The 12,668-nt window shown below is 36.2% G+C and overlaps 1 protein-coding gene across 1 annotated transcript in view; it reads left to right on the forward strand.

Annotated features, from left to right (window-relative positions):
- Positions 1-7,062, forward strand: part of LOC139729331 (cholesterol transporter ABCA5-like) — a 48,063-nt gene extending 41,001 nt beyond the window's left edge. Inside the window, exons 27-32 of the mRNA XM_071640256.1 lie at positions 1,056-1,131; positions 1,708-1,802; positions 2,750-2,866; positions 3,696-3,970; positions 4,708-4,763; positions 5,883-7,062. Coding sequence (XP_071496357.1) covers positions 1,056-1,131; positions 1,708-1,802; positions 2,750-2,866; positions 3,696-3,970; positions 4,708-4,763; positions 5,883-6,023 — 760 coding nt within the window. The 3' untranslated portion in view covers positions 6,024-7,062. The remainder of the gene's footprint in view (positions 1-1,055; positions 1,132-1,707; positions 1,803-2,749; positions 2,867-3,695; positions 3,971-4,707; positions 4,764-5,882) is intronic.
- The last annotated feature ends 5,606 nt before the right edge of the window (positions 7,063-12,668 follow it).

The following is a 12,668-nucleotide window of genomic DNA, read 5'->3' on the forward strand; positions in this document are numbered from 1 at the left end:
GCTTAAAGCTTGAAAATCGTTGCAACCCCCGTGCACACAATCTATATGCTTGCAAATAGTTTAAATGATACTTGATAGGAGTTGGGGGGGGGGGGGGTATTTACAAAGAGAGCATGGGAACATGAGGGGGAAAGAAGAAATGCATGTGTGGTGCCTATTTGTCCTGTCGGACATTGACAAGAGAGAGCAAGAAAAAGTTTGAAGTGTCAAGTCATTATAAGCAAATTATACTAATTAAATTTCTCATAAATCCCATTCAAATGTCGATTTCAGGGGAAATATATGATCACAGCAAGTTTAATAGTTAATAGTATCCAGGAGTTCAGCGTGAAGCTGATAATAGAATATGTTTGATCGACCTTTTGAAACCTGAGTGGGTTTAGATTAGTTAAAACATTGACGCATATCAACAGGAGTGAGGATGTAATGCTGAGAAAGTGCTTTGGTATGAAAAGTATGTACTTACTGTACTGATTCCAATATCTTGAAGGGAACGTTGGATGAAATGTCAATATTGAAAATACGTGAAGTCTTAAGCCTTTTCTTCATTTTTCTTCACATTATATGCAATCATTTATTATGTGTGTGTACAACAGAATGATGATTTTAGACAAAATTATCTGGTTATGTATATGTTGAGTGGTCCTCGATACTTTGAACAACCTCTTGATTGTGTTTTGTGACCTGATGAGAGCCAGACAGGCATTTGACACCAATAGTTGCATCTTTCTGCCTCAAACAATAATAATATTATTGTACGAGTAAATGTGTACTACTGTAAAACGAGAAATGTTCGCGTGCATTTTAATTTCGCGAATTTCGCGAGCGCCAAGATTCGGGAAATTAATATGCACATGAAATTTCTTATCTACACTATATGCATTGAACGCAAGAGGCAATTCGCGAAAATTTCTTGCCACGAAAAAGGCCGTCGGCTCCAATTTGCGAAAATTTCATGCCGCGAATATATCATGTTTTACAGTAGTCAATATTTTTGAGCAACACAGTTTGATAACTGAAAGGGAGATTTAAATGCTCTATCTCTCTCCGAACAGCTACATGGATTGCCTGAAAGTGACGGAGCATGCAGACAAGAAGGCAAAGGAACTTTCAGGAGGCACCAAGAGAAAGGTGAGAGGAGGAATATTGGTAGGAGTGATATTTAACCTGTTGAAGACTAGTCCCTAGTATACTCAGGCAGGTGTCTATGGGAAATGCATGTCATAGCAAAGTCAGCCCGTCCTCTATATTGTAATTCTTTGTTTTTACGGAGTCATGTGTGATTTTAAGAAAAACAATAAATCATTTTTAACAAAGGTCCCATTTGGTCAGATATATTTTACATCATTACCTTGGGTTTTTTTTATATGTTGTGGTAATTCTCATACTTTTATATGTTTTAATGTTTGTAATGCCGTCTGCTTTTATTATCTGTTTTACAGAAGTGTTGAATAAAAATCAATCAATCAATCAATCAATCAATCAATCAATCAATCAATCAATCAATCAATCAATCAATATGTGGCTGCTATTCTTGACTTGCCTTTGGTTAGTGAAGTTATGCAAAGTAATCAAATGGTCACCCCTCATCCATGCTGTGTTTCAATGGCCTTCTTGCAGAAATGTCATATGGCTGAATTTGAGTGAAATGAAGGTAGAGGCACAGGTGATAAGATATTTCTATGTGATATTTGTTCTTTCTCACAGCTGTGTTTTGCCCTGAGCATGCTGGGAGAGCCTCAGATTGTTCTCTTGGACGAACCTTCCACTGGAATGGACCCAGGATCCAAGAGATTCCTCTGGTATGTATCAACAGATAGATGGATGGATGGATGGATAGATAGATAGATAGATAGATAGATAGATAGATGGATGGATGGATAGATAGATAGATAGATAGATAGATAGATAGATAGATAGATAGATGGATAGATAGATAGATAGATAGATGGATAGATAGATAGATGGATAGATAGATAGATAGATGGATAGATAGATAGATAGATGGATAGATAGATGGATAGATAGATAGATGGATAGATAGATAGATGGATGGATGGATAGATAGATAGATAGATAGATAGATGGATAGATAGATAGATGGATAGATGGATAGACAGACATATAGATAGGTAGAAAAATAGAAAGAAAGAAAGATAGATAGAACAAAATATTGATAGATAGAAAGATAGATGGATGGATTGATAGATAGATAGATAGATATGATAGATAGTTAGATAGACCAAAAGATGGATAGAGTAAAATAGAATATTTTATAATAGTTATGAGTAGATGGATGCATTAGCATAGATGATTTGATAGTTGGATTTTTGGATGAAGGAACTGATGATTGGATATATGTATAGACAGACTGACAGAATGACAGAGAGAGATGGAGAGAGGCAAAGAAAATTCAGTGTGAAAGAAATGTTACAATTGGTTATGTGTTACTTTTTGACTGGATTTCTTGATTTCAAATATTTGAATTTTGTCTACAGTAGTATAATGTAAGCACACTCAAGTAAAAAGGTAAAATTTGTTTTATGGGGTAATATAAGAAAAGTGTGGCAAAATGAATGGGAAACATCTTGATTTGATTTTCTATTATTTCTAATCACAGGCAATACTCACACCAATGTTTCTGTTATTGTCAACTGCCACATGAGAAAGCAACAACATACTAATGCCTTAAAAGTTACCTTAGTTTGGTAAATAATTATTTGTGGTTTATGTTGTTGCCAATTTGCAGGAACACAATCACATCAAGTTTTATCAATAGAAAAGGAGCCATCCTAACAACCCACTCCATGGAAGAGGCTGATGCTGTGTGCAGCAGAGTTGGGATCATGATCTCAGGACAGCTCAAGTAAGTTTCATTCTTCTGGTCTGATCAGTAGACTATGGGCTTTGTGAGCCAAGGGTCTCTTCACTTCAATATCAATTCAATTTGTTATTTCATTTTTTTGACAAAAACACATGCACATCACTTTCTTTAGTAAAAGAAAATAAGGTAGATAAAACTGTTTGAAATGAACAGGAACCTCACGATAATTTTACATTGTCATTAAAAAAATGGTCAAATGCCATCGAAAGAATATCATTGAAAACGTTGGGTAGATAGCTTGGTGATGTGATAAGTCTTTCTGTGCCAGGGACTTCAGACAGTGTGTACAACTCTATGGGGGTTTCTTTGTCAATTAGCAGTCAAAGGACTCAAAGGATTAACTTTTTCTGTGCCAAAGACTTGGACAGTGTGTACAATGCTGTGGGTTTTGTTGTGACAATCAGCACTCAGAAGGTTGTTGCATTTATTATACACACATACTTCTTTGTAATATGATTACAGAATGAGGATATCACATGTGAAGGTAATACACGTTCAGTTGTACTTTCACTCTGTTAGAACACGTGGCAATGATCACCCAACATTGCCAGCCATTCTTAGAAGTAAAAAGTGCCCTTATGATGTACCTTTATAAATTAAATGTAAAAATTCCTTGAAGGTTATTTGGAGAATGAAGCATATTTTGTCATTTTTATCTTTTGACTTATGCTGCAATTTAGAGCAAAATTGAAATTTTTGTGCATGCCTACTGTCCAGTCAAAATAAGAACTGTAAACAATAATTGTGATTTATGACTGTGGAGGAAACCATTGTAATGAATGGTTTTGTTCAAATATGATGTAATGTTCAGATGCCTTGGGACCACCCAGCATCTCAAGGATAAATATGGAGGTGGCTACATCATGGAGATCAAACTCAACCCAGGAGCTTACTACTACCTGGCTGACCAGACTAACACCAGTGTGATGGACATCCTTGACCAGAAGATGGAAGCCCTCCATGAACGGGTTCTGGAGTTCTTGCCCAAGGCTGAGGTCATTGAGAGCTTTGCGGAGCGCATCACATACAGGATCCAACGAGACGGGGTCGTCACCCTGTCTACCATCTTTCACTTCCTGGAGAAAGGTGAGGAGAAATTGATTCAATTCTTAGAGAGATTTTCCTAACTCATACTCGGTGACAGTTAACCAGTTGAGGACGGGGTGATTTTTCTACAACATGCATTTCTCATACACACCTGCCCGAGTATACTCGGGACTCGTCTTCAACGGTTGAAGTGGGTCCGTCTACTTTTCACCAAACAAACTTTCATATTTACCTCTCATTGCTTTGGCAAACCTTTTTGATTTGTATTCTGTTAGAAAATGTAATGGATTTCACATTTAATTTAACTTGATAGAAATACACACTGTAGTTTACCATATAGTTTCTGGATGTTGTGTTTCTATGCTCAACAGTGGTGAAGAATGTATAAATCATTGCAATTTTACAGGTAAGACTATAAAGGCATTTATAGAATCACGTCTTGTTCAACCATGCTAAGAAAGAAATGCATCTCTTAGTGCATCCCTGCAGCCAAGTTTTAATGTATTTTGTACATCAATGATGGATGTCATTGTAGTATTTTATTCATCAGAATATAGAGAGGAAGATATTCTTTTGATAAGGTAAAAAGAAGACTGATAATATTATGTACAGGTATAAGGTGATACTCCCCAAAATGAACTGAATTTTGAAAATGCCTACGAGAGTTTTAAGCTTCCATGTAGAAATGAATATATCACAAGTAAAAATTGTAATTATGCTTTACTACTCTTCCATGTAATTTCCTTGTTTTGTTTTGTTTTTTTACTTTTCTGTAGGCAAAGAAGAGTTTGGTATTGAGGAGTACAGCTTCAGCCAGACCACTTTGGAGCAGGTTTGTTATTTAATGCCAAAATGTCTCAAAAGATCAAATATGAAGAATTGCTATAAAAAAAGAAAAGAAAAGAAACCTCGTTATATGAATTCAACTCTTTCATTATGACATGTCATTTTAAACAGTGAGAAGTGAAACTATGATGATGTATGAAACAAACCAGATTTGTTCAATAAAAAGATTGTGCAGTACCCGCTGCATGCTATAAGGATGAGAACCAGTGTTGGCGGTTGGGCAGAAACTTGATAATATAGTACATAAGACACCTTTCCTGTGGTCAGGACATCATAGGTTAAAATGCTGCTTGAGTATGTACGCACGTGATTTCATTTGTCATCTCTAATATAAAAAAAAGCAAAAACCACTGATCAGTTCACTACTTGTTTACATTGATTTAGGGCAATTTGTCAATTGGTTGCAATAAATCAGAGTTGATATTATGACCAAATGAACATGATTTATTGACTGCACAGAATGACTACTCACCAACTCACTGAGTTGCAACACCTGTATGCTGTTTTAGTTCAAGTCAAGTTCTCTCTCATCCAGCATATTTCAATTTCTACCTTCTTTTTTTTTTTTGGGGGGGGGGGGGGAATTGTTGGACTTGCTGTATGAAAAGAGAACAAATATGAAAGCACAATGTTGTAGTTGAAAAGCCGCCTTAGCACTGTATGTTGACAATAATGTTATTAGAGTGTGTAAATTCGAATATGAGACAGCGATGTTTAGTAGTAACAACATTTGTCAGACACAATGTGAATTACAAGAATCAGTCTGTTATCATAGACTAGAGCCTGATTCGCTACAGTACTGTAAAAGTGGAAGTTTTCACAGTATTGAAATTTTCGCGCATTTATCGCAACCAGAAGCTAGTGCGAAAATAAGAGCACACAAATAATTTTGCTCGCCATATGTTCCAGTAGTTGATGTCTTGATTCCGCAGAATTCAAAACAAGCGAAACCCTTCTTACCTGGCCAAGCGCGAAAAATTTGGCGCGCGAAAATATCCACTTTTACTGTATGTCTGTATATTTTTTCATTCATCAAGCAGGTTTTGAAAGAAACAGACTTGATGTTTTAATACTCTTTCTGATCTGATTTTGTCACCCTTCACAGGTTTTCATTGAGTTTGCCAAGGCGCAGGTTGATGACCAAGAAGAAGCAGCAAACACACCAGAGGTCAATGACCCTCATCGACCCAGCAGCAGGCACAGCAGGCGTAGCGCCCCCAAGCCCCAGATATCAGTGGAGGCCTAGAGAGATGTCTGTGCACACTTTACCTTTTGGTCTACATTGATTAGATCAACGCATTTATGGGTCAGTTGATTCACTGGATGCAGTCTCCTTTATGTCAGACACACAAAAAAGAACGCTTCCACATCCTATGTTGCCTAGACATCTTTTTTGAACCATTTGTTTTTCTTCATTGATACAAAGTTATCAAAGTCTGTTTGAGTAGCTCAGAATTCAAGGTGAAGTCATCCATACAAAGTTTATGAGCTATGGAGTAGCAACACATTTCTATAATATAGCCTTGTCAGAGCAACATACATTTGCCTTGTTTAAACTAAACAAAGTATTAGTTTATCATTTCAGTTAATACTGTCTATCTGATTTTTATCTCAGAGTATTCTTGCAAACAGGTGTTTTAGGCCATTTTCCATCATCAATTTTGTGTTTATTTACATGAAACCAGTACTAGGAAAAGACCAAAGTGTGTTAGTCTGTTGCTTTTGTGACCTGGCAAGAGTCATGGACTAAATAGTCGGTGTATCTGCCTCATGCAAACATTGAGTTAGATTGTGTAGAACTATCATGCCATATATATTATTGAAACAGTACCATATTTGATTGTCTGAGATTTATGTACTAATTTTCTCTACCATGTTCACTTTGATGTCCATATTAGATGAGTGAAAGAAAATGTAACTTCTCTTGCTATTTAGTGTGTATGCCTCCCTCCTTTCACCCAAATAATGTTGATTTGTGAGGCTCCTGTGAATTTGTGCCTTGAGAACTGGTTTTGATCTTGTGATGAGCTTGTGATAAGATGTTGTTACACCATAAGTACACAGTGCTAGGATGTGATTACACTAAAAGTACATAGTGCTAGGGTGTGATTACACCAAAACTACATAGTGCTAGGATGTTTTTACACTAAAGGTACATAGTGCTAGGATGTGATTACACCAAAAGTACACAGTGCTAGGTTGTGATTACACCAAAAGTACAGTGCTAGGATGTGAATACACCACAGGTGTAGTGCATGTTGGTGTAATATTAATTGTCATGTAGGTCATAGTAAATGTTATTACATGTATTATCATTAATGTTGTGAGTTCTGTTACTGTTTGATGCTTGCAAATCACACTATAAATATCTCTAGCAGCAGAATTTTGTTTTCCTTGCAAAGATTTTGTAATACATGTTTTCCAATTTTCTTCATGTTTGCCTCATTATAGCATGAGTGAATTCGCTGTCATAATGTCTACCAGATGCCTTTTACCACACTATGGATTTTGCTGTCGAAGCACTTTTTCACTGTGGTATAGGTAGTCTGCTAGAAGTGTAGGCTCTCAATCATTGTGTCTAACCATGATGCAAAAAAGACACAAAATTCCTCTGAACCGGCTGAACATGAACAAATTATTGCACAGAAACTTCCTGTCAACAGTAGTTGGCCCATTTAGATTGCTACTTCTCTAGATTACGAAATTACATGCATCTACAAAGAGGCTACATGATACAATGTATACCTGTTATTTGACATCAAATATGCCCAAAGAATGGTTTTACATGTGCAATGGATTAATATGCTGCAAAAGCATAGATCCACAGTTGTGCATGCATATTCACAGCAGCTTTTGGCTGTTTATTTTAAGATGATGTTACCAGAAAATGTTATTCATCATATTGGGATTCTTTTGTACCAACATTTTTTCATTAATTAGGATGTAATAAACATGTAATGACTAGTTTGTTATACAATCGTTCAGTAAGCAGTGCAGATTGGTTCCATATACAGGTGTATTTTCAAGACAGATCACATTCAATGCAATATCATGTAATGTTTTCATGTATTGAGATGAGTTGTCAGGGTGTGGAGAACCTGACTGAACTAAAATGATCCCAGAACTTGTCCTCCTTTACAGTTTTGATGCACCTGATATTGAATCGATCAAAGTGTTCAAAGTATTCTGTAGTTATCAATGATATATGGTATATACAAAGAAATGGGATGACATTTTTAGTGAATATTCTATTGATATGATGGTATATATTTCGTATGTACGTATGTTGTACAGTCCATGTGATGATCTAAATTCTTTTGTACTCAGTAATCCGAGGGAAGGCAATGTCAGGTACAGGTACGTGGTGGACAGAACAAAAATATTAAAGCAAATATATTTTACATCATTTTCATAGAGAAAGTACTGGTATTATATGCTGCCTCTTGTTTGCAGGATTCTGTGTCCTGGAAGTTTGGTGAAGGGGCATTATTATTAAACTATGTATTTATTGAATTGTGTATATTTTTGAGATTTCTATCCAAAATATGACTCAAGTCTTTCTACTAGTGCTTGTAGGAGTTGAATATTTAATAAAAAACTCTTTCAGCCTATAATGCAATTGATAATCATACCTCTGTCTTACTGAATGGCAATGAAATGTAAAAGAGTTGACATGGAGGGAAGTTTTCACATATATTTCATTTCATTACTAATTTTGAGAAATGTTAATAAAAAGAAAAAATATGTATACATAATTATATGTGTACAGTTACACCCAAAGCACACTGAAACCAGGGTCAAAATGGTCTGTCATTTAGAAGCATTTTCTGCAATGTTTGAATGGGAAACAGTGTGTGAAGTGTATTCTGTAGAAACATGCTGCTTTGTCTTGATTAAAAAAACAAAACACAAATCCAATGTAATCATATATCTTCTTTCATAATGAATTATTCTGTAGTTGTTATGTGTGTAAATGTATGTGAATCAAGCCATCTATTTGTAGTCTAATATATCATGTATTTTTGTGATTACAAATGTTTCAATCAACACTTTCAATATGTAGAGATATTTAGGGCTAGAAGAGGCATTTAAAAAAGGAAGTCTACCAACTCATTATCTAATATGATAACTGTAGAAGTGTGGAACTTAATGACACATATTTGATAGAGTATGACTGTGGACATATTCTCTGCTCATGGTGATTTTATGCAGATTTTTAACAAGTTAAAGCTTTCAGTCTCATATTGTGGGATAGCTTTGCTGCTGTATGAGAAAAAGAGGTTGTGAGATTCATGTCATGTGAACTTTGCAAGTAACATGAAATTATTTATGAATTCCAAAGAAATCTAGATGTTGCAGTTCATAATTTATACAGTTAAAAAGTGTTTATGATGGAAATCTTGTATGACATTAAAGTATTTATGGTAAATGTTCTAGGTTAGATGAATTATGTGGAAACAGTGATACAATGAATGTATCACTGTGTTAAAAAAGAAATAACATGTTGACATAAAACAAACAATTTTTATCTTACTATACCATGTAAAAAAAGAAGAAAAAAAATTCCATATATTTATATGCACGATGACACCCTACAGTACTTCATGTGAATGTAAATCATGTTCATTGTGTAGATGTCAGGTTGTGCAGTCGTATTCCACACCTTTCTTTAACTAGCATGTTTAGTACAAATACAACTGTATACATTGTAAAGTAGCTATTGAAAATAGACTGTTTGTGTCACAGTCTGCAGTAACCTTTATGAGTGATATTACACTTAAAATAGTTGTACATGTATTAATTATTCACATACCTGATATAATTTTATTTCAAATGTAATTCAAATCTCATCTTGTCTACGTATTTCCCATGTAGTATTTTCATGACAAGTTTTGCAACATATTTAGAATAGTTACAACCGTATTGTTTGCAAAGATGTCGTTTCTACAGTGTTATGTCTTTGTGACATGAAACCCTGTGAGTGCAGATAAATTTGCTGAGTGCCTGGTAACTAGAATTGCCTTCATGAACTTCTAGAAAGGTCATCACTGGGATACATTGTTACACAGTAAACATTTATATCATATGGGTGAAATCACTGTGTAGAATCAACAGTGAGTTCATATCTTCATTTGATAATTCTACAAATAAGTATGCTCAGTTTTATATTTTATTTCGTTCGTTCAACAACAACAACAGCACCGAAAAAAAAATGAAAAGAATACACAGCATTTGCAGTCAATTGGATATTGAATTCATTGTAACACAGATGATTATCTAATGATGGACTATCACCCACCCGGACTTTTTAAAGACCCAGTTCAGTATAAAAGGTAGCAGTCATCATTCGAATTGATAGTCATATCAACATAGGGAATTGATATTCATCCTATAATGTGCCTTGAGGCTGATATTAATGGCAATGACTTGTTTCAATTAATAACCAGCCTCTTGGCTAATCAAGAGTCCAGTAGCCCACATCACCCATGGAGATGAAATGTGTACATTGCATCCAAACCTCATTGTACAGTGGTCCACGTATTACGAACCCATTTCCCCAGTTCTGGAAACCCAACAATGCTTTCACATTTAAGCAAACATTCCGTGAATAATCACTCTGGATAGCAGGATTGCTCTGCATATATCCACTTTTATCACTTAGAGATTTATCACATGAATAGGCTGTTCATCCTTGGACTATTATTTTTATACTAAAGTGAATGCTCATTGGTATGAGGTGCCTACTCGTTTGTTTTTACTTGGACAGCACTCGATGTATGTTATGTATTAAATGATAATGTTTATCACATAAAAACACAAACTTGTGGCTGTGAGCTTTGTGTTATTCTTTTGTCATGCTATCTGTTTCAAAGTAGAGTGGTGCATGCTTTCTCCGTGCAACGAGAAGCAGTGCTTTTCAGGCGCGCCGGAAGCAGTTTTGGATTGGGGGGGGGGGGCAAACATTGGAGGGGGCTCAAGATTAGACCATGCATATGTTACACAATATACACATACACACACACACACACACACACACGCACACACATCTATTATTTATATATATATATATATATGTAAAGTGGCGTACGGTGGGTCGAAACATGGGGGGAACCATAAAGTAATTTTGACGGTCTGTATGCTTGTGCATGTGTGCGTGAGCAATAATGGGACTACAATACATTACGGAATGTGATACATTTAACAACGCAGTCATTGAGGAACATTGTAAGTTTTCCTTACATGGATTATGGAATGACGGTGTGAAGCGATCGACAAATTATATACTGTCAGCGACATAAGGTGAATGGCATAACAATAAAATGCGAGCGAGCGAAGCGAGCGAGCTTGAAAATTTTGATATTCTACAGTTCCAAAACTGGAGTTTTAATTGTAGCTACATATTTCGCTTTGAAATTAATGGGTGCGCATCGGGCGCAACTGCTGGCAATTATTGGCAGCAACATTAGGAGAGTGGCATAACGATTCAATGCGAGCGAGCAAAGCGAGCAAAGCGAGCGAGCTTGAGAATTTTGACATTTTACAGTCCAAAAACTCCCGTTTGTAGCTATATCTTTCGCTTTGGAAATTAAGGGGGGGGCATCGGACGCAACTGCTGGCAATTACTGGCAGCAACATTAGGAGAATGGCATAACGATTCAATGCGAGCGAGCTTGAGAATTTTGACATTTTACAGTCCCAAAACTCCCGTATGTAGCTATATCTTCCGCTTTGGAAATTAAGGGGGGGGGGCATCGGACGCAACTGCTGGCAATTACTGGCAGCAACATTAGGAGAGTAGCATAACGATTCAATGCGAGCGAGCGAAGCGAGCGAGCTTGAAAATTTTGACATTTCACAGTCCCCAAACTCCCGTTTGTAGCTATATTTATCTTTCGCTTTGGAAATTAAGGGGTGCGGCATCGGGCGCAACTACTGGCAATTACTGTCAGCAACATTAGGAGAATGGCATAACGATTCAATGCGAGCGAGCGAAGCGAGCGAGCTTGAAAATTTTGACATTCTAGAGTCCAACAACTGCCGTCGTAGCTATGTTTTTCGCTTTAGAAATTAAGGGGGAGGCGCACCGGGCTTAACTGCTGGATGCGAGCGAGCGAAGCGAGCGAGCTTGAAAATTTTGACATTTTACAGTCCAAAAGCTGCCGTTTGTAGCCATATTTTTTCCCTTTTATTCATATGTATATACATATTTATTTTATTTTCTTTGTTTATTCATTTATTTTCATTATCATTATTATTATTTTTTTTTTTTTTTTTGGGGGGGGGGGCTTTTTTGGGGGGCAAAAATGCGTTTTGCCCCCCCCCCACTTTTTGGATTGGGGGGCGGCCGCCCCCCCTGCCCCCCCCCCCCCCCACTTCCGGCGCCTATGGTGCTTTTTAAGATGATTCGAAGTCTGTAAAATTGGAGGATACTTCCAAATTGTTACACTCCTAGATGAAAAGAAATGCTCTACCACGTGGTCCATTAATACAATTACTGTACTCTCTAAAAAAAATCGAGTGAAAATATTCACTCTTGAAAGAGTGAATACAAAAAAGAGTGCATTTAGAGTGAAATTGGAGTGAATTTTGAGTGAAAATGTTCATTTTCACTCATTTTGGAGTGACCTCAGGGATCACTCGAAGATTTTGGAGTGATCCCTGAGGTCACTCTAAAACGAGTGAAAATGAACATTTTCACTCAAAATTCAATCCAATTTCACTCTAAATTCACTCTTTTTTGTATTCACTCTTTTAGGAGTGAATATTTTCACGCGATTTTTTTAGGAGAGTAAGGTTTTGTTGACTAATATAAGGTATATTATTGTTTTTTTTTCCAACACTACTCGATTAATTTTTTTTCCTCCAACATCTTCTGAGCGTAATATTTGAT

The sequence above is a fragment of the Diadema antillarum genome, unplaced genomic scaffold (genome assembly GCF_040938485.1).
Source record: "Diadema antillarum isolate AM-2024a unplaced genomic scaffold, OU_Dant_1.0 seq00000234_RagTag, whole genome shotgun sequence".
NCBI lineage: Eukaryota > Metazoa > Echinodermata > Echinoidea > Diadematoida > Diadematidae > Diadema > Diadema antillarum.